The sequence below is a fragment of the Gorilla gorilla genome, chromosome 9, assembly GCF_029281585.2.
Source record: "Gorilla gorilla gorilla isolate KB3781 chromosome 9, NHGRI_mGorGor1-v2.1_pri, whole genome shotgun sequence".
NCBI classification, from domain to species: Eukaryota; Metazoa; Chordata; class Mammalia; order Primates; family Hominidae; genus Gorilla; species Gorilla gorilla.
In genome coordinates, this window is record NC_073233.2 from 7,529,867 (window position 1) to 7,550,288 (window position 20,422).

At 63.8% G+C, this 20,422-nt stretch overlaps 1 protein-coding gene across 1 annotated transcript in view; it reads left to right on the forward strand.

Annotated features, from left to right (window-relative positions):
- Positions 1–2,507: 2,507 nt before the first annotated feature.
- The window catches only part of MUC2 (mucin 2, oligomeric mucus/gel-forming), a 35,969-nt gene continuing 18,054 nt past the window's right edge, over positions 2,508–20,422 (forward strand). The window contains exons 1-31 of the mRNA XM_055355787.1: positions 2,508–2,583; positions 3,257–3,527; positions 5,477–5,591; positions 5,974–6,064; positions 6,145–6,254; positions 6,334–6,544; positions 6,951–7,076; positions 7,574–7,691; positions 7,770–7,908; positions 8,167–8,277; positions 8,366–8,435; positions 8,714–8,851; positions 8,942–9,106; positions 9,580–9,674; positions 9,922–10,048; positions 10,398–10,653; positions 10,884–10,936; positions 11,111–11,211; positions 11,612–11,763; positions 12,101–12,239; positions 12,901–13,011; positions 13,093–13,272; positions 13,404–13,643; positions 14,609–14,765; positions 15,068–15,199; positions 15,894–16,041; positions 17,625–17,668; positions 18,069–18,257; positions 18,744–18,761; positions 19,352–20,029; positions 20,126–20,266. Of these exons, the coding sequence (XP_055211762.1) occupies positions 2,508–2,583; positions 3,257–3,527; positions 5,477–5,591; positions 5,974–6,064; positions 6,145–6,254; positions 6,334–6,544; positions 6,951–7,076; positions 7,574–7,691; positions 7,770–7,908; positions 8,167–8,277; positions 8,366–8,435; positions 8,714–8,851; positions 8,942–9,106; positions 9,580–9,674; positions 9,922–10,048; positions 10,398–10,653; positions 10,884–10,936; positions 11,111–11,211; positions 11,612–11,763; positions 12,101–12,239; positions 12,901–13,011; positions 13,093–13,272; positions 13,404–13,643; positions 14,609–14,765; positions 15,068–15,199; positions 15,894–16,041; positions 17,625–17,668; positions 18,069–18,257; positions 18,744–18,761; positions 19,352–20,029; positions 20,126–20,266 (4,702 nt within the window). The remainder of the gene's footprint in view (positions 2,584–3,256; positions 3,528–5,476; positions 5,592–5,973; positions 6,065–6,144; positions 6,255–6,333; positions 6,545–6,950; positions 7,077–7,573; positions 7,692–7,769; positions 7,909–8,166; positions 8,278–8,365; positions 8,436–8,713; positions 8,852–8,941; positions 9,107–9,579; positions 9,675–9,921; positions 10,049–10,397; positions 10,654–10,883; positions 10,937–11,110; positions 11,212–11,611; positions 11,764–12,100; positions 12,240–12,900; positions 13,012–13,092; positions 13,273–13,403; positions 13,644–14,608; positions 14,766–15,067; positions 15,200–15,893; positions 16,042–17,624; positions 17,669–18,068; positions 18,258–18,743; positions 18,762–19,351; positions 20,030–20,125; positions 20,267–20,422) is intronic.

The window sequence follows — 20,422 nt, forward strand, 5'->3', positions numbered from 1 at the left end:
AGTGTCTTGTCACGGTAAACATGTTGGGCGTGGGCAGGGTGGGGAGAGGCTGGGGGGGCCAGGATGCTGTCTGTGTGGGAGGCTGTACTCCAGGATGCTGTCTGTGTGGGAGGCTGTACTCCATGCAGCCTCGTTCTGAGTCCCAGCCGGGGCCTGAGGCTGGGGCAGCCTGACACGGGGCTGGGGCTGTGGGCTCCTGGCTCAACTGTGTCCGGGCCGCCGTTGGGTGGGTGGTCATTCCCACCACTGCCATCATGTTCTTGTCACAGAAAGCAGAACCGACAAGCATTTTCCTCGGAGTGGTCAAAGCCCCCACTCTCTCCCTCCACCAGGGTCCCTCGAACCCCATGGGAAAGCCACAGAGTGGCAATGGGGTCCCAGGGCAGTACGGCTGCCCACTCTCCCACTCTGCACTTGCTGGAGGCCGACATTTCAGTAACCAGCAATGGGGGCCACATTTGGACCAACACAGGACGTGGGGAGAGAGGGGATGCAGTGCTGCGGAACTGCCCGGCCCCCATCGCCTCCACCACCCCAGTAGATGCTGCGAATCTGGCAGTGGGGACCGGCTGAGGCTTGGAGGCAAAGAGGCTGGGGACACTCTCGCTTTGGGGGTGCCAGTGACTCCATAGTCGCCCCGGCCTGATGGAGCCCTCTCTGTCCTCTTCCCCAGAACAGCTCCCTTTCCCCGTTAGGAATGGGGTTCAGCTCTCTGCACCCTGCCCCGTGCAGGGCTGCCTGTGACCTCAGACAGGGCTCCTACCTGGGACCTTGCCATGGGCCAAGAGGGGTGTTAGGGTCAGACCCCTGAGCCTGGGAACCACCACTGCCCATCCAGAGGGGACACAGGGTCAGATCCAGGCGACCTACCTCAGGCTTCAGGGCCAGAGGGGCTGTGCTGGGCAGCTTGTGCTCCGCTAGGATTCCTCCAATCCCCCCAGGGCAGGGGGAGCCTGGCCTGGAAAATCTCTGTCCTGAGGCCCGCCTGGGGCATGTCAGGGTCAGGGGACTGCAGTTGGGGCCGTCCTTGGGTTTCCCTAGGGCTCAGTGCCAGTGTGCGGAGGCCCACACCAGGAAGTGAACAATGATCTCCTCTGGCCTCACCCAGCTGGCTCCGGTTTCCTGATCCCCGGTCCTCCTGGCAGGTGCCACACACTCAGCTTCCTCCACGTGCCCAGGTCCTGGCAGGGAGCACAGACCCTGGGGCCTGGTGCTACCGGGCACCGCAGGAGGGCAGGAGGGGCTTCGTCCCAGGCCCTGGGTCTGGGCAGCAGGTCAGCCAGGGAAACAGGCTTGGTGCTTTGGGCCCCGAGTCTCCATAACTGTTGGGCTGAGTCCCTCCCCACTGCCATCATGCTGCCGGCATGTTCCCAGCATGTTCAGGCCAAAGGCAGGAACTCAACTCAGGGCCCCTCTCTATTTTCAGGAGGAGAAAATTGTAGAGAGAGGGGAGGGCCCCCATACCTCAGTTTACCCACTGGCGACACAGGGGTGCCTGCCTGTGCCCTCCCGGGCCGGGGCAAGCAGTGGTGGGCCCAGTGGTCTCGTAGTCTGGGGTCGGTGTGAGTTCCGGTTCTCCAGGCTTTTTGCCAGACAACTGCTGGGATTGGTGGGCAAGACCGAGGCTCATCAGAAGCACAGCCTTGGGGGCAGGATCCCCACCATGAGTGAGAGGTGGTTCTGGGGAGCCTGGGCAGGCTGTCACCTCCTCAGCTGTCAGGCCCGAGGTCCTCATGTGGTCCCCAGGAGAAGGGGCAGACGGCCACTTCCGGCCACCAGCCAGCTCCCTGTGTGCCTGATTCCGTAACATGTCCCCTGGCTGGGCATGTACTCCCCAAGTTCTAATTACATGTAATTGCAGAGAAGGGCTCAGCCTGGGAAAAGGATGGGCATAGAGGGTGGTTGGGGGCTGGGGCCTCTGACACAGCTCCATGAGCCCGGCCAAGAGTCCCACGCAAGTCAGTAGCCGCCCTGGACCCCGAAGGATCCTACATCCTCCCTGCCCTCCGGGAGGCCCCTTTCTGGGGTCAGGCCTGGAAGCTGCCCCAGAGCTTGGGCCCCGGGAATGGGTTGGTCCTCCCAGCGTAACGTGAGCCTGATCAGGCCTGGGGACCTGCTCAGCGGGTGTCTGGGGGCCCATGGGGGGCTAAGGAGCCTGACCGGACTTGCTTCTGGCAGGACACCCCTCCCCCGGCCACCCTGGGCTCGCCCCTCTAGTAGCTGCACGTGTTCCCCGGGTGTGTGTTGGCATTCAGGCTACAGGGCTGCCTCATCCTGAAGAAGGCTGCGTTTACCCAGGGAGCCATAAAGAGATGACCTCTGATAACCTGAATCAATATTTCCCCACTGGGGCTCGGGCCCCCGCAGCTGTCTTCTTGATCATCTGGCAGATGCCACACCCACCCTTGGCCCTCCCCTGCCTTCCTGCCCTCCTACCCTCCTGCCAGGACATATAAGGACCAGACCCCTGCCCCCGGGCGCAACCCACACCACCCCTGCCAGCCACCATGGGGCTGCCACTAGCCCGCCTGGCGGCTGTGTGCCTGGCCCTGTCTTTGGCAGGGGGCTCGGAGCTCCAGACAGGTGAGAGAGCAGACACAGGGGTCTGGGGCCTGGCAGAGTGTCCTGGGGGCAGGGTGAGGCGGGCAGGCAAGTCGCATCTAGGAGGAGGAGGTGGTCCCAGAGTGCAGCCTGCGCGGCTCCGCTGAGGCTCCTGGCCCGGGTTGGTCCCTGGCAGCCCCCGGCCTTGCTGACTTTCAAGGAGCTGGAAGGACGGGGCTCCCCTGCTATTCCTTTGGGGTTGACTGCCCGACGACAGTGTGGGTCTTGGGGCCAGCACCAGGTGGAAACAGCAGGTCAGGCCCCGGTGAACTGGGTCATTGTCCACAGGGGAGGAAGGGGTGGCCAGGATCCCACCAGAAGGCCCCATTCTCAGGTGGCAGAGACCCTTGAAGAGTTGGGGCAGCACAGCCCTTGCTGGGGAGCGGGGTGCCCAGAACGCCCTCTCCTACATCCCGCTTGGCACCCGGCCGCACTCCTCACCAGGCCGGGGGTAGAAGCCCTGAGACCCCTGTGGTGGGGTGACCAAGGCCCAGCAGAGGGCCTGCGGATAGGAAGGAACCTTTCCCGGCCAGGGGCCCTGCGCTGGGCTTGAAGCTGCTTCCAGGTGCTTCTTCAGGGGCCTCCTCTCGAGGGTAGCTTGGGCAGCCTTCCCCCTCCGGGGCCACTCACCCCTCATTCCCCGCTGCTCCCTCAGAGGGCAGAACCCGAAACCACGGCCACAACGTCTGCAGCACCTGGGGCGACTTCCACTACAAGACCTTCGACGGGGACGTCTTCCGCTTCCCCGGCCTCTGCGACTACAACTTCGCCTCCGACTGCCGAGGCTCCTACAGGGAATTTGCTGTGCACCTGAAGCGGGGTCCGGGCCAGGCTGAGGCCCCCGCCGGGGTGGAGTCCATCCTGCTGACCATCAGGGATGACACCATCTACCTCACCCGCCACCTGGCTGTGCTGAACGGGGCCATGTGAGTGTGGTCGGTGGCGCCCCTCCCACATCCTAGCAACGGGGGCTGATGTTTCCCAAAGGGATATTCCTTGTAGCCCTAGAAGGCCCCTTCTGCCCCAGCACGCAGCTCAGGAGAACAGCCTTGAAGTTTGGGTTCAGGTCACTAATTCATTCAACAAACACTGATGAGCCCCCACCATTCCCCCCATAGGCAAGGGGTTTCAGTTATCCCTTTGCCTGTGTGTCCCTGACAGCCCCTCCCCTCGGAGCCCACCAGGCTCGGGACAGACTTGGCACCCCTGGAGGCTGCATGTCTCTGGTCCTGTGCATGGAGTGGCCGTGTGTGCCCTCCCCAGGCTAGAGTTACAGAAGCCGGTGCAGGGGGCTGTGGGAGCCCCTTCCCCACCCCCAGCTATTGCTCCCCTATTGTCTCCAGAACAATGAGGCCCTGTAAGTGCGTTCCCGTCCAGCGGGTTCCCCACCTGCAGGACCTGCCCCTCTTCTGCCTGGGGATTTAGTTTCCTGCAAGGGGCTCCAGCATGGGCATGGGCAGGCGGGTGGGTAGAGGCCCTCAGGCGTGGGTGCAGGCAGGTGGGTAGAGGCCCTCAGGCGTGGGCATGGGCGGGCGGGTGGGTAGAGGCCGTCAGGTGTGGGCGTGGGCAGGTGGGTAGAGGCCCTCGGGCGTGGGCATGGGCGGGCGGGTGGGTAGAGGCCATCAGGTGTGGGCGTGGGCGGGTGGGTAGAGGCTGTCAGGTGTGGGCGCGGGCGGGTGGGTAGAGGCCATCAGGTGTGGGCGCGGGTGGATGGGTAGAGGTCCTCAGGTGTGGGCGCGGGCGGGTGGGTAGAGGTCCTCAGGTGTGGGCGCGGGCGGGTGGGTAGAGGTCCTCAGGTGTGGGCGCGGGCGGGTGGGTAGAGGCCATCAGGTGTGGGCGTGGGTGGATGGGTAGAGGCCATCAGGTGTGGGCGCGGGTGGGTGGATAGAGGCCGTCAGGCATGGGTGCGGGCGGGTGGGTAGAGGCCATCAGGTGTGGGCGCAGGCGGGTGGGTGGGTAGGGGCCCTCAGGCATGGGCGCAGGCGGGTGGGTGGGTAGGGGCCCTCAGGCATGGGTGTGGGCGGGTGGGTAGAGGCCATCAGGTGTGGGCGCAGGCGGGTGGGTGGGTAGGGGCCCTCAGGCATGGGCGCAGGCGGGTGGGTGGGTAGGGGCCCTCAGGCATGGGCGCAGGCGGGTGGGTGGGTAGGGGCCCTCAGGCATGGGTGTGGGCAGGTGGGTAGAGGTCCTCAGGTGTGGGCGCAGGGGGGTGGGTGGGTAGGGGCCCTCAGGCATGGGTGTGGGCAGGTGGGTAGAGGTCCTCAGGCATGGGCGCAGGCAGGTGGGTGGGTAGGTGGGTGGGTAGAGGCCTTCAGGCATGGGCAGGCAGGTAGAGGCCCTTGAGGACCGAGGCACAGAGGCTGGGGTGAGTGCCTCTACCTGGACCAGCAAGGGGTACTGGCAGGAGGTGGGGTAGGGCCCCTGACGGTCTCAGGGGCAGCCTGGGGGGCTCTGTGGGGTTTGGGACCCCATGGGGGGATGTTCCACCAAGCAGGGGACCTGGAAGGGGGCTGGGCAGCCTGGCCCTCCCTCCTCTCCCAACCTGGTGCCCTCAGGGCCTCTGAGGGGGGACCCTGCCCAGGACCGTGCCCTGAGGAGGGAGTGGAGAGGAGGGGCGTGCAGGCAGGAGGTGGCTCTGCCGGGGAAGCCCGGCCAGCGGAGATGGACAGGTGCTCTTTGGCCACTGCCTATGTCCCTCCACCCCAGAGGCCGGCCAAGTTGGTGACCCCAGGGCAGGAGCTGGGCCTGGCAGAGCCATCTCCACCACCCCAGGCGCCCAGCTTCAGTCCCCTCTGGGCGGCAGGGTCCTGGGAGGACAAGCTGGGGCGGGGGGGCCTGGGTGGTGGACCCAAGAGTAACCCCGATGTGCCTCCGCCAGGGTCAGCACCCCGCACTACAGCCCCGGGCTGCTCATTGAGAAGAGCGATGCCTACACCAAAGTCTACTCCCGCGCCGGCCTCACCCTCATGTGGAACCGGGAGGATGCACTCATGGTGCTCAGGGGTCCCCGGGCTCGTGGGGCTGGTGGGGGCTCTGTTGGGCCTCTGGGTGGACCCCAAGGGAGGGCAGGGAGGGCAGTGCTCTGACCCCTTACCGAGAGGGCATGGGTGGGGCAGGGCCTCGGCAGCGTGGGGCGTCGGTGCTGGACTTGGGGGGCAGCAGCAGAAGCCGGCCTGGCCCTGACCCCCCCAGGCCTCAGCCTTCCCCCAAACGCACTCGGCTTCTCAGGGACCTGCCCTGCCAGGCCGCTCCCTGGCTGCTGACCCCAGCCTTCCTGCCCCACCTTCCTCTGGCTCAAACAAGCCACGAGTCTTGGGGGTTCCTGGCGGCTGTGGGCCGGGCGGGAGGCCAGCTCACTGCTCCCTCCTGCAACAGCTGGAGCTGGACACTAAGTTCCGGAACCACACCTGTGGCCTCTGCGGGGACTACAACGGCCTGCAGAGCTATTCAGAATTCCTCTCTGACGGTGAGGCCCGGAGGGCTTGGCGGGGGCAGGGTGGGCTACGGGCCCCCAGGAGCCCCAGCTGAAGGGCCGCGCATCCCCAGGCGTGCTCTTCAGTCCCCTGGAGTTTGGGAACATGCAGAAGATCAACCAGCCCGATGTGGTGTGCGAGGATCCCGAGGAGGAGGTGGCCCCCGCATCCTGCTCCGAGCACGTGAGTCCCCTCGGTCCGGGGTGGGGGTCCTGGCGGAGCTGGCCTCTGAGCAGCATGCTCACCCCGCGTCTGTCCCCAGCGTGCCGAGTGTGAGAGGCTGCTGACCGCCGAGGCCTTCGCGGACTGCCAGGACCTGGTGCCGCTGGAGCCGTATCTGCGCGCCTGCCAGCAGAACCGCTGCCGGTGCCCGGGCGGTGACACCTGCATCTGCAGCACGGTGGCCGAGTTCTCCCGCCAGTGCTCCCACGCCGGCGGCCGGCCCGGGAACTGGAGGACCGCCACGCTCTGCCGTAAGCCCTGGCGTCCTGCGGGCAGGGGACCCCGGGGGGACCCCGCGCTGGTGCTTTCCCCAAGCCCGGGTGGGAGCTGTGTCTGCACCGGGCACCGGGAGCCAGGGGGGACACTCACCGCACCGGGCACCTTGAGCTGGGGGGACACTCACTGTGCCGGGCACCGGGAGCTGGGGGGACACTCACCACGGGCACCAGGAGCTGGGGGGACACTCACCGTGCTGGGCACCTTGAGCTGGGGGACACTCACCGTGCCAGGCACTGGGAGCTGGGGGGACACTCACCACGGGCACTGGGAGCTGGGGGGACACTCACCGAGGGCTGAGAGCCCTTCTCGGTGCACTTCGGGGTGGAGCGGCTGCTGTGCCCCAGCCTCACCCTCACTGCGTGGCCTCTGCGGTTCCAGCTAAGACCTGCCCCGGGAACCTGGTGTACCTGGAGAACGGCTCGCCCTGCATGGACACCTGCTCACACCTGGAGGTGAGCAGCCTGTGCGAGGAGCACCGCATGGACGGCTGTTTCTGCCCGGAAGGTGCGTGTGGAGGATGGCCCCGCCCTGGCACTGCCCGCCAGATGAGAGGCAGCCCTAGCCTGGGGTTCTCGCCTGCGCTGAGGGGACGGCTCTGCTGGGTGGTGGGGGCAGCGGCGGCACAGAAGTGGCTCTCCCTCCACCCGATACCGGGGGAGAAGGGGCCTCAGTGTGAGGCCCTTCCCAAAGGGTGGCTTCAGGGAGGCCGAGAAGGGGGCTGCCTTCCTGGTTATCACCCTGGGGACAGACCTCCTCCTGCCCGGCCCCTGGGCTGGTGCCTGAGGCCTTTGGGAGCAGCTCGATTGTCAGGGGCAGGAAGGTGGCCTGGAGGCTGGATCCCCATGGCCAGACCCCAACCCAGGGACCAGGTGGGGACCGCAGGCATCAGCGCAGGGGACCAGTGGTGCCTGCGGGTGGGAGGCCTGGCTGGCAGCCCCTCGGTGGGGATTCTGGCTCTTTCTGAGCCAGCCGGGGTGACATCGCCTCCCTGGCTGTCCCAGGCACCGTATATGACGACATCGGGGACAGTGGCTGCGTTCCTGTGAGCCAGTGCCACTGCAGGCTGCACGGACACCTGTACACACCGGGCCAGGAGATCACCAATGACTGCGAGCAGTGGTGAGTCCCGGGGCCAGGGCTGGGCACGGCAGAGGCTGGGGCGGCTGAGCCCTGACCCTGTGCCCCGCTGCCCAACAGTGTCTGTAACGCTGGCCGCTGGGTGTGCAAAGACCTGCCCTGCCCTGGCACCTGCGCCCTGGAAGGCGGCTCCCACATCACCACCTTCGATGGGAAGACGTACACCTTCCACGGGGACTGCTACTATGTCCTGGCCAAGGTAGGCTGCCCAGGGTCTGGGGCATGGGGCAGAGCTGGGGCTGGCATCCAGGCCCTTGGCTGTCCGGGGGTGGGTGGGCTGGCTGTCCCTGAAGCAGAGGGTGCCCGTGGGCTGTCCTGGGACAGGTGACCATGCTTCTGCTCTCTGGCTGGAGAATAAGAAGCAGGCTTTCCTTTCTAAGCCACTGCCGGGTCCTAGGGTGCAGGGTGCTGCCCGTCCCAGCCCTCAGCGGCTGCACTGCCTCTTGCCCCATCACAGGGTGACCACAACGATTCCTATGCTCTCCTGGGCGAGCTGGCCCCCTGCGGCTCCACGGACAAGCAGACCTGCCTGAAGACGGTGGTGCTGCTGGCTGACAAGAAGAAGAATGTGAGTGGTCCTGCCCCCTCCTTCTGGAGCCCCAGGTCCCCCGAGAGGGGCCCTTCTCAGCCCTGAGCAACCTCGGCCTTTCCTGCAGGTGGTGGTCTTCAAGTCCGATGGCAGTGTGCTGCTCAACGAGCTGCAGGTGAACCTGCCCCACGTGACCGGTGAGTTGTGCCCCAGAGAGGGGCCCGGGCCCTTCGAGCTCCACTGGGCCTGCAGTGATTTAGACAGTCCAGCCACCTCGGACCCAGGAGGCTGGGTGGGAAGGTTCCATGGGGGGAGGGTCCCTGCGGCACCCAGCAGGCTCCGTCCTGGGTCCTCTGCTGGAGGGGGCAGTGGGAGGGTGACACCCTCCTGCTGCTCACCTGGGCCGGGCAGGTCCCGGGAGCCCCGCCCCTCGCCGTGCCCCTTACCGTGTCCCTCATCGTGCCCCTGCCCACAGCGAGCTTCTCTGTCTTCCGCCCGTCTTCCTACCACATCATGGTGAGCATGGCCATTGGCATCCGGCTGCAGGTGCAGCTGGCCCCAGTCATGCAACTCTTTGTGACACTGGACCAGGCCTCCCAGGGGCAGGTGCAGGGTAAGTGGCCCCACCGGGATTGCCCCAACAAAGGCCCACAGGGGGGCCTGCTAGCCCCAGACTCTTCCCAACCCTGTCCTGGCCCCACAGGTCTCTGCGGGAACTTCAACGGCCTGGAAGGTGACGACTTCAAGACGGCCAGCGGGCTGGTGGAGGCCACGGGGGCCGGCTTTGCCAACACCTGGAAGGCACAGTCAAGCTGCCATGACAAGCTGGACTGGTTGGACGATCCCTGCTCCCTGAACATCGAGAGCGGTGAGGCTCGGCAACACGGGCGCCCCCACCTAGCCCGCCTAGGGTACCTGGCCCATGGCCTAGAAGGGCAGATGGGGCTCCCAGCAGGACGCATGGGTGGTGAGGGGCAGAAGTGAGGTGGCTCTCCTCCAGGGGCAGCCCGGCCCCTGCTGCTTCCTGCTGTGGCTAGTTTATGGCGGCCATGGTGGCAGCCCGCCAGGTGACCCGGAAGAGGGCCTGGGCTGGTCCCTACCTGCCCCGTCACATCCAGGATGCTGGGCCCTTGGGAGTGAGAGACGGGAGGTGGTGGGTGCCCTGCAGGGGTTTCTATCCAGCCAGGAGCTACCTGGAAATTTGACTCACGGGGAGGAAGGGGCCTGGGCATCGGTGCACAGAGGGAACCATATTTGGGGCCTAGGCAGCCAGGCAGCAGGGCCCAGGGGATCTCATGGGGGTCCCGGGCCCCGCTGAAGTTCCGATCCCCCACTCCCCAGCCAACTACGCCGAGCACTGGTGCTCCCTCCTGAAGAAGACAGAGACCCCCTTTGGCAGGTGCCACTCGGCCGTGGACCCTGCTGAGTATTACAAGGTGGGTGGGACCCACACCCCCAGGCCCCCATGCCATCGAGGTGGACTCAGGGCACCCCCAGCCCCCCATGCCACCCGTGAGGTGGACTCAGGGCACCCGGTTGGGCCCACTGGTTGCTGTGTGTGCGTGTGAGCTTGCGTCTGTGAGCGCCGGGCCACACTCTGTGCGTGTGAGCTTGCATCTGTGAGCGCCGGGCCACACTCTGCCTCCCTGCCTCACTGCCCGTCCACCTTGCTCTGTCACCCAGAGGTGCAAATATGACACGTGTAACTGTCAGAACAACGAGGACTGCCTGTGCGCCGCCCTGTCCTCCTACGCGCGCGCCTGCTCCGCCAAGGGCGTCATGCTGTGGGGCTGGCGGGAGCATGTCTGCAGTGAGTGCCGTCCCCGTGGGCTGCATCCTGGGGATGGGGTCCGGGCTTTGAGCTCCTGGGACGGGGCTGGGGGCCCTGAGCACGGGTGGTCCAGGGAGAGGGGTCGGCCCCCTGCAGCCACGGACCAGGCTCCAGCTTCGTCGGCTGGTGGTAGCGGGAAACCAGCTCCTCCTATAGCAAGGGGCGGCCACATAGCAGGGGCAAAACCTGGGGTGGGCCTGGAGCTGTGGCGGCCGAGTGTGGGAGTGGGTCCCAGAGTGTGCACTCCCTGGCCCCCTGGCCACCCTGAGGATGGGAGCTGGGCGTCTGGCTCTTCCCGTCCCTCACACCACCCCGTGGTCCTCTGCAGACAAGGATGTGGGCTCCTGCCCCGACTCGCAGGTCTTCCTGTACAACCTGACCACCTGCCAGCAGACCTGCCGCTCCCTCTCCGAGGCCGACAGCCACTGTCTCCAGGGCTTTGCGCCTGTGGACGGCTGCGGCTGCCCTGACCACACCTTCCTGGACGAGAAGGGCCGCTGTGTGCCCCTGGCCAAGTGCTCCTGTTACCACCGCGGTCTCTACCTGGAGGCGGGGGACGTGGTCGTCAGGCAGGAAGAACGATGGTGGGTACCTGCTCGGGGGTCAGGTGTGGCGTGGGGGCGGGGGAGCTCCTTCTGAACCTGCCCCAAGCGGAGACCTGGGAGGCTCTACCTGGGGAAGCTGAGACACCCAAGGCTGAGGGGTGCCTGGGGTGGGGGGCGCTGAGAGGCATGAGGCTCACATCTGCGGGGAAGCTGCGGGCTGGCTGTGGCCGTCCTGCATGGGCCCCGCTCATCCCTGGCCTTTTCCACAGTGTGTGCCGGGATGGGCGGCTGCACTGTAGGCAGATCCGGCTGATCGGCCAGAGTAAGTGGCACTGCCCTGGCCACCCCTCCCCAGCCACCCCTCCCTGCCTGCCCCGGCCACCCTCCCCGGCCACCCCTCCCTGCCTGCCCCGGCCACCCTCCCCGGCCACCCCTCCTGGGCCTGCCTGAGACCCCCAGCTTCAGCTGGAGCTGAGGTGGCCCCTCCGTCCCACAGGCTGCACGGCCCCAAAGATCCACATGGACTGCAGCAACCTGACCGCACTGGCCACCTCGAGGCCCCGAGCCCTCAGCTGCCAGACGCTGGCCGCCGGCTATGTGCGTGTTGGGGGCGCTGCTGTGGGCGGGCAGGGATTCCTGGCTGGCTGAGCCCGGCTCTTGTGCTGTGCCCCCGCTAGGGTCTGGGTGCCGAGTCCTGAGGACGCAGGCCCTGTTGATGCTGTCCCTGGCCCTGGGAGGGAAGTGGCAGCCTGTGAGCCACCGGGGCACAGGGGCCAGTGTAGGGCCCTCGGCCGGCAGCCCTCGCCAGTCTCACTGCCTTGTGGCGAGCCCAAGGGGAGGGAAGCCTGAGCCCAGGCCAGGGGGAGTGGTGGGAGGTCTGGGACATGACAGAGACTGCACGGTCAGGCCTTTCCTGGTTGCACATCCAATCCTGACCCCAGGGAGGGCTGCAGCCTCACCTGTCCACCCCTGAACCCCACTCTCTGGCTGTCCCCAGTACCACACAGAGTGTGTCAGTGGCTGTGTGTGCCCCGACGGGCTGATGGATGACGGCCGGGGCGGCTGCGTGGTGGAGAAGGAATGCCCTTGCGTCCATAACAACGACCTGTATTCTTCCGGGGCCAAGATCAAGGTGGACTGCAATACCTGGTAAGCTGGCCCGGCCTGTCCTGGTTGCCTCACAGGCCCCACGTGCTCCGCAGGGGTGGCCACTGGAGAGCAGGCCAAGGGGCAGGTGCCTCTCCTGGGGGTTCTGCCTGGGTCTTGCGAGATCCTGTGCTGGCCCCTGTCCCACGGGCAGGGTGGTCTCTCATGTCAACCGCTGGTCTTGAAGCCATGGGGGAAGGGACATTTGGAGCCACTTTTGGGGCCTACAGGTGTCCTGTGTGGGAGGCACAGGGAGCTGTCTGCACGGTGCCCAGGGTCTCCTCCAGCCACCCATGAGCGGGTCCTGGGTCCCTTCAGGCTCCTCTCCTGTCCTCCTCAGCACCTGCAAGAGAGGACGCTGGGTGTGCACCCAGGCTGTGTGCCATGGCACCTGTTCCATTTACGGGAGTGGCCACTACATCACCTTTGACGGGAAGTACTACGACTTTGACGGACACTGCTCCTACGTGGCTGTTCAGGTGTGGTCACGGGCACTGCCTGGCCGGGCTGCTTATGGTCAGGGACCCTCTGCCTGCCCCAAGTGCAGCGCTTAGCTCCCCGAGAAACCCTGAGACTCGGGAAGGCCGGCCTTTCCTCAGCCCCAGACCTGCACCTGCACCCTCAAGAGGATTCGTTCTTCTAGCCAGGGCTGGGTAGGGGTGGTAAAACCCCTCTGTACTGCCCAGTTCTGTGGTTCTCCTCTGGGTCCTCCTCTGGGTTCTCCTCTGGGTCCTCCTCTGGGTCCTCCTCTGTGGTTCTCCTCTGGGTCCTCCTCCGGGTCCTCCTCTGGGTCCTCCCTCCTCTGGGTCCTCCTCTAGGTCCTCCTCTGGGTTCTTCTCTGGGTGCACAAGGTGGGTGCACCAGCCATGGGGACTGAGGGCACCTGTTTGGGGAGCTGAGTAAAGGCCAGGGCTAGGCCGCTGCCCGCGCGGCTCTCCAGATCCAAATCCCACAGCCCTTTGAGGCACCGTGATCCCCAGGGACAGGGGACAGGCCTGCAGCAGGGTCAGGTCCTTGGATGGGCCGGGCCAGGGCCTGGTTTGTCTGCTCAGTGGCTGTGGCCTTGCCAACTGGGGCGGGTGTGCCCTGGGACACCTGGGGTCCAGCTGTCCTGGCTGACCTTGCCCTCCTGGCCCCCAGGACTACTGCGGCCAGAACTCCTCACTGGGCTCATTCAGCATCATCACTGAGAACGTCCCCTGTGGCACCACAGGCGTCACCTGCTCCAAGGCCATCAAGATCTTCATGGGGGTGAGTGCTGCTGGCCCCGGGGACACGTGAGCCCTGCGGGACCCTCAGACCAGCCAGTGACTGGGCCTCTCCTCCGGGCAGAGGACGGAGCTGAAGTTGGAAGACAAGCACCGTGTGGTGATCCAGCGTGATGAGGGTCACCACGTGGCCTACACCACGCGGGAGGTGGGCCAGTACCTGGTGGTGGAGTCCAGCACGGGCATCATCGTCATCTGGGACAAGAGGACCACCGTGTTCATCAAGCTGGCTCCCTCCTACAAGGTGGGCTGCCTCGCTGCCTGCCCTGCCCCCTCCTGGCCAGCCCCCCACCCCCTGCCCTGGTGTTTGCGGGACAAGCCCCTGTCCTCCCTCCAGCCCCTTTTTGGAGCCCCTGGGGTGCTTGTCTCTTGCAGGGCACCGTGTGTGGCCTGTGTGGGAATTTTGACCACCGCTCCAACAATGACTTCACCACGCGGGACCACATGGTGGTGAGCAGTGAGCTGGACTTCGGGAACAGCTGGAAGGAGGCCCCCACCTGCCCGGATGTGAGCACCAACCCCGAGCCCTGCAGCCTGAACCCGCACCGCCGCTCCTGGGCCGAGAAGCAGTGCAGCATCCTCAAAAGCAGCGTGTTCAGCATCTGCCACAGCAAGGTGCGCTGGCCGGGCCATGGTGGGGCAAGTAGGCAGAGGAGGGCTGTAGGTGGGCTGTGACTGTGGGCCGGGGCCATGGGCGGGGCCGACTATAGGCAGAGCAGGGCTGTAGGTGGGCTGTGACTATAGGCCGGGGCATGGCGGGGCGGACTGTAGGCAGAGCAGGGCTGTAGGTGGGCTGTGACTGTGGGCAGGGCCATGGGCGGGGCCATCTGTAGACAGAGCAGGGCTGTAGGTGGGCTGTGGCTATATAGGCCAGGGCATGGTGGGGCTAACTAGGCAGAGCAGGGCTGTAGGTGGGCTGTGGCTGTGGGCGGGGCCATGGGCGGGGCCGACTAGGCAGAGCGGGGCTATGGGCTGACTGTGGACGTGGTGAGGGTGCCGTAGAGCATGCTAATGATCAGGGCGTGGTCATAGCAGGGTAGGGTCTTGGGTGCTCCTGGGGCTGGGGGGCTTCTCCACATGCTCCTCCACACCTTCAGGAGTCGCCCTGCTGCGTCACCCACCACACGGCACTTGTCCTCCAGCTTTGGCTGTGGCCGCTGCATCCTTTGGTCACATGACCGTATAATCAGCCTCCCCTCTGAGACCCTGGGCTGGACCCCCGGCCTCCCTCTGCCTCCCCAGGCTCAGATATTCACCCGGAGGGAGAAAGGACATGTGTCCCCCATGCCCACACATCCCCAGCTACAGGCAGCTGGGGAGGACGGGTTCTAGGATGGCCATGTTACAGCTGAGGATGCAGAGGGGCTGGGTGATGGGTCTGCACAGCCACGGCGGGACAGGTGTCTCTGGACCCTCTCCCCAGGGTTGGCCCTGCTGGGGCCCTGGCTGGCTGGTGCTGGGTAACGTGCCCTGTCCCAGGAGCAGGGCCGGCCTCAGGGTCCTGAGCTCCAGGGCGCTGGGGAAGTCCTGGCCCCATGAGGGCAGCACGGGCCCAGGACAGACCAGGGTGTTCTCCCCAGGTGGACCCCAAGCCCTTCTACGAGGCCTGTGTGCACGACTCGTGCTCCTGTGACACGGGTGGGGACTGTGAGTGCTTCTGCTCTGCCGTGGCCTCCTATGCCCAGGAGTGTACCAAAGAGGGGGCCTGCGTGTTCTGGAGGACGCCGGACCTGTGCCGTAAGAGCCTGTCCGAACTGCACCCAGGGCTGGGACGGGGGCTGGGAGGTGCTGTATTGCGGGCCGGGGCGGCACTCCTTGTCCATCCAGGTGATGGGTGTGCATCGTCCATCCAGGTGATGGGTGTGCATCACCCACCCTTTCCCCGACTTCTCCAGTGTCCTTCTTTGGGGCCCTGTGGGACCCGGGTTGGCAGAGCAAGCTTGATGCGTCTGCGCCCCAGCCCCCCACCCCAGATTCGCCCTCACCCCGGCCCAGGCCTGAGCCCTCCTGCGTCTGACCCTGGCCCCGTCTCCCCCAAGCCATATTCTGCGACTACTACAACCCTCCGCATGAGTGTGAGTGGCACTATGAGCCGTGTGGGAACCGGAGCTTCGAGACCTGCAGGACCATCAACGGCATCCACTCCAACATCTCTGTGTCCTACCTGGAGGGTGAGCAGGGTGGGGCGGGCTTCAGCAGGGGTGATGGCTGAGGGGCCTGGAGGCTGAGTGGGGCAGCCCTCGGGAGAGGCAACAGCCCACCGGCCTGGAGGGTGAGCCAGGCGGCCCTCGGGGGAGGCCACGGCCGATGGGCCTGGCCGTGTGGGGCTGAAGGCTGATGTTGTCTGGAGACCCATGGGGACACCCGGAGGGAGGCCTGACCCTCAGGGTACCCACAGCCCAGGGCAGCCAGGCTTCCCTTGCTGCAGGATCAGGAGGGAAGCAGGCTAGCGTGGAAACTGGGAGTGGCAGGGGTGGGAGGTGCTGAGGTTCGTGCAGAGCAGGGCGGGTTGGGGAGCATTTCAGGCACAGGTCAGGGGAGGCCCCTGCCGGGTGCTGGTGTCTGAGCTGAGAACCAGTGACGTGAAGGAGGGACTGGTGGGAAGTTTGGGAGGGAGTATCCCGCCATGGGAGAGGAACGTGGGTCTTGGGACTCAGGGCTGCTCGGGGGGCCCGATGAGACTGGGCAGGGCTCCTCAGCAGGCAGCGTTCAGGGCTCAGTGGGGTGGGGAGATCCAGGCCCTGCCTTTCCAATCCCCGGCCTTCCCAGAGGGGCATCCCGCAGAGAAGGGCCTGCCAGGGTAGGGACGGTGGGTGGGGTGTGGTGGACTGCGGTGGTCCCAACCCCATGCCCTGTGTCCACCAGGCTGCTACCCCCGGTGCCCCAAGGACAGGCCCATCTATGAGGAGGATCTGAAGAAGTGTGTCACCGCAGACAAGTGTGGCTGCTATGTCGAGGACACCCACTACCCACCTGGAGCGTCGGTTCCCACCGAGGAGATCTGCAAGTCTTGGTACCTAAGCCCACGTGGCGGGGGCCTGGGGGAGCTGCACATATGGGCACATGAGTACACACACACGTGTGAGCACACAGTGTACACAGTACACAGACACACAACCGTTCCACATGGGTGCACATGCACACAAACGCACACAGCATACCACGTGCACACACACGGTCACATGCACGCACGGTGCACACATGCACACATGAATGGATGCCAACATGCAGGCACACACAGTCACATATGCACACAGTGCACACATGCACACATGCCTAGACACAGATACCCAGGCATACACTCACGGTTACACACTCACGCATGCACATATGCATGGATGCAGACACGCAGGCACACACGGTCATATAGTCATACACCACGTGCACACATGCACACATGCACACGTGCACACATGCACACATGCACAGACACAGACACCCAGGTGCACACTCACAGTTACACAGTCACACGTGCACACATGCATGGACACAGACACGCAGGTGCACACACACATGCACACAGTGCACACATGTACACATGCCTAGACGCAGATACCCAGGCACACACAGTCACACATGCATGGACACAGAGTCACATGTGCACACATACAGACATGTGTGGACAGACATAGGCACAGTCACGTGCACACATGCACTCACGTACTCACACTCAGTCACACATGAACACGTGCTCACATGCATGGACACTGACACACAGGCACACACAGTCACACGTGCACACATGCATGGATGCAGACACCCAGGCACACACAGTTACACAGTCACACATGCACACATGCATGGACGCAGACATGCAGGCACACATAGTCACACGTGCACACATGCCCACACTGCACACATGTACACATGCCTAGACACAGATATGCAGGCACACACAGATATGCAGGCACACACACATAGTCAAACATGCACACATGCATGGACACAAAGTCACACGTGCACACATGCACACATGCATGGACAGACACACAGGCACACACAGTCACATGCACACATGCACTCACAGTCACACATGAACACGTGCTCACATGCACGGACACTGACACGCAGGCACACACAGTCACACATGTACACGTGCCTAGACACAGATACCCAGACACACACAATTACACAGTCACACAGTCACACATGCATGGATGCAGACACACAGGTACACAAGGTCACACAGTCATATAATGCACACAGTGCACACATGCATAGATACAGACACCCAGGTACACACTCACAGTTACACAGTCACACATGCACACATGCATGGAGGCAGACACACAAGCACACACAGTCACACAGTCACACATGCACACAGGAGCCAGGCCACAGAGGTACCAGTCCCTCACTGGGGCAGGGGGTCTTCTGTTCTCATCCCATCCTCTGGGTCTGGCTTTTTCCTTCCTCTCCTCGCCCCTGCTCTGTTCCCACAGTTACAACCCAATGGGGGGCTCTTCTGGAACTGGCTTTGGGGCAGCGCCCGGGGGCTTTGGGCTCGGTACTAGCCACATGGGGAAGCTGGGGGTCTGAGCAGGGTAGGCGCGTTGTCAGTGGAGTGGGACTTGTAGCCATGTGCTTGCTTTGCAGCGTGTGCACCAACTCCTCCCAAGTTGTCTGCAGGCCAGAGGAAGGTAAGCTGCCCTCTGCTGCCAGCCCTGCGGTGGCCGGGCCCGTCCTGGGGAAGCCTGTGGGGCCTTGGATGGGTGGGGGGTGCTGGTCTCCTCCTGGGCTCTGCCCCTTTGGTCCCCCCCAGCTCAGACCCACCTCCGATGTGTATCAGCCCTGGGGGGCTGCTGTGACCCATTTTGTTTCTTCTGGGGTGTCAGTGTCCTGTGGGGAATTTCCATCATCCTCTCCCGTGATCCAGCTTCTGCGTTCTGACGAGATTCCCTTTATTCAAAGAGAGGGGCTCTGGGACGGGTGCAGTCTCACTGGAGCATTTCTTAGCTGCTTGTGGGGGCTCGGGCACACCTGGCCTTCCTCCTGTCTTGCTCCTGATGAGGTGATTCTTGGCCTCACCCTCACCCCCAGGAAAGATTCTTAACCAGACCCAGGATGGTGCCTTCTGCTACTGGGAGATCTGTGGCCCCAACGGGACGGTGGAGAAGCACTTCAACATCTGTTCCACTACGACACGCCCGTCCACCCTGACCACCTTCACCACCACCCCCACCACCTTCACCACTACCACCACCACCACCACCCCGACCCCCAGCACAGGTAAGGCCCCCTGGTTCCCTCCATGCTTCCTCGGGCTCTCACCTTCCCCTGCATCCAGCATCCAGCACAGAGAGCTCTTTCAGGGGCAGGCCCCGGCCCGGTGCAGCCGGGCTGTGACCCCTGCACACCAGCTGCAGAGTGAGGTGACAGTGGCATTCCTCTGCACTGAGGTGTGAGGGGGCCTGCCCTGGCTCCCCTGGCCTGGTGCACTGAGATAGTAGTATCCTGACCACATCCCCAAGCCCAGACCACGGTGGAGGATCACCTGGGGAGATTTCTGAAAACCAGCAGGAAACTATCCCTAAGGGTTAGAGAAATTTTCTTATGTTCCCCTGCGTTTGTTCTGGTTGAAATCCTAGCTACCACCGAACAAGCCACCAGGGGTGTGATAGCCACAGAAAAAAGAAACTTTTTTTAAAAAAGGCAAGATTTTAAAAGATCTTGAACTATATAATGATATCCTCTTTTCTTCCTGCTTTATTGCAGTTTTATCAACAACTCCGAGTAAGTGACGGTGATGATATTCATGATGACAAGCAGGGTGGGAGGAGCGAAGTCTTATAAAATCACCTGCAGGATGCTTCCTTCAGGCCCCAGATGTGAGGCTGGCGGGGCTGGACTCCTCTGCTTATGGACCAAAGAGGGATGTATTTTGGCCACTTCATTCATGGTTTGCTGAGGCCAGGGGCTAAAGTGAGACCTGATTGGCTGTCGGTGACAATATTGCTGGTTAAGAGTGGAGACAAAGCCCCTTCCGTCACACTTCCTTACTGGAATGGGCAGCTCTCTTGTTATTGATTCTTTGAAAAAAAAATATTGAAAATAGCTGAGGAAAGGGTCCATCACACCCAGGTGTGGCCCTGGGTGGCCCCGTCTCTTTGGGCTCAGGTTTTCAGTTGCAAAATGAGGATGGAAGTGGTGTCCAGCCCTGAGCTCTCTGGCCCTGCACTCTGGTTTTTTGGCAATGACAGGGAAAAGAGAGATTGCAGCTGGGGGATGGTCATGGAGGTCCCTGGGTCCTCTGAATCCTGGTGGCTTCCTGGAGGTGCCTCTCCCCAGGTGTGAGAGACAAGAGCTTGGTTTTGCTTCCCTAGAGCTGTGCTGCCTCTGGTCTGACTGGATCAATGAGGACCACCCCAGCAGTGGCAGCGACGGCGGTGACCGAGAAACATTTGATGGGGTCTGCGGGGCCCCTGAGGACATCGAGTGCAGGTCGGTCGAGGATCCCCACCTCAGCTTGGAGCAGCTAGGCCAGAAGGTGCAGTGCGATGTCTCTGTTGGGTTCATTTGCAAGAATGAAGACCAGTTTGGAAATGGACAATTTGGACTGTGTTACGACTACAAGATACGTGTCAATTGTTGCTGGCCCATGGATAAGTGTATCACCACTCCCAGCCCTCCAACTACCACTCCCAGCCCTCCACCAACCAGCACGACCACCCTTCCACCAACCACCACTCCCAGCCCTCCAACAACCACTCCCAGCCCTCCAACAACCACCACAACCACCCCTCCACCAACCACCACTCCCAGCCCTCCAATAACCACCACAACCACCCCTCCACCAACCACCACTCCCAGCCCTCCAACCACCACTCCCAGCCCTCCAACCACCACTCCCAGCCCTCCAACAACCACCACAACCACCCCTCCACCAACCACCACTCCCAGTCCTCCAACGACTACGCCCATCACTCCACCAACCAGCACTACTACCCTTCCACCAACCACCACTCCCAGCCCTCCAACAATCACCACAACCACCCCTCCACCAACCACCACAACCACCCCTCCACCAACCACCACTCCCAGCCCTCCAACAATCACCACAACCACCCTTCCACCAACCACCACTCCCAGCCCTCCAACAACCACCACTCCCAGCCCTCCAACCACCACTCCCAGCCCTCCACCAACCACCACAACCACCCTTCCACCAACCACCACTCCCAGCCCTCCAACAATCACCACAACCACCCCTCCACCAACCACCACTCCCAGTCCTCCAACAACCACCACAACCACCCCTCCACCAACCACCACTCCCAGCCCTCCAACAACCACCACTCCCAGCCCTCCAACAACCACCACAACCACCCCTCCACCAACCACCACTCCCAGTCCTCCAACAACCACCACAACCACCCTTCCACCAACCACCACTC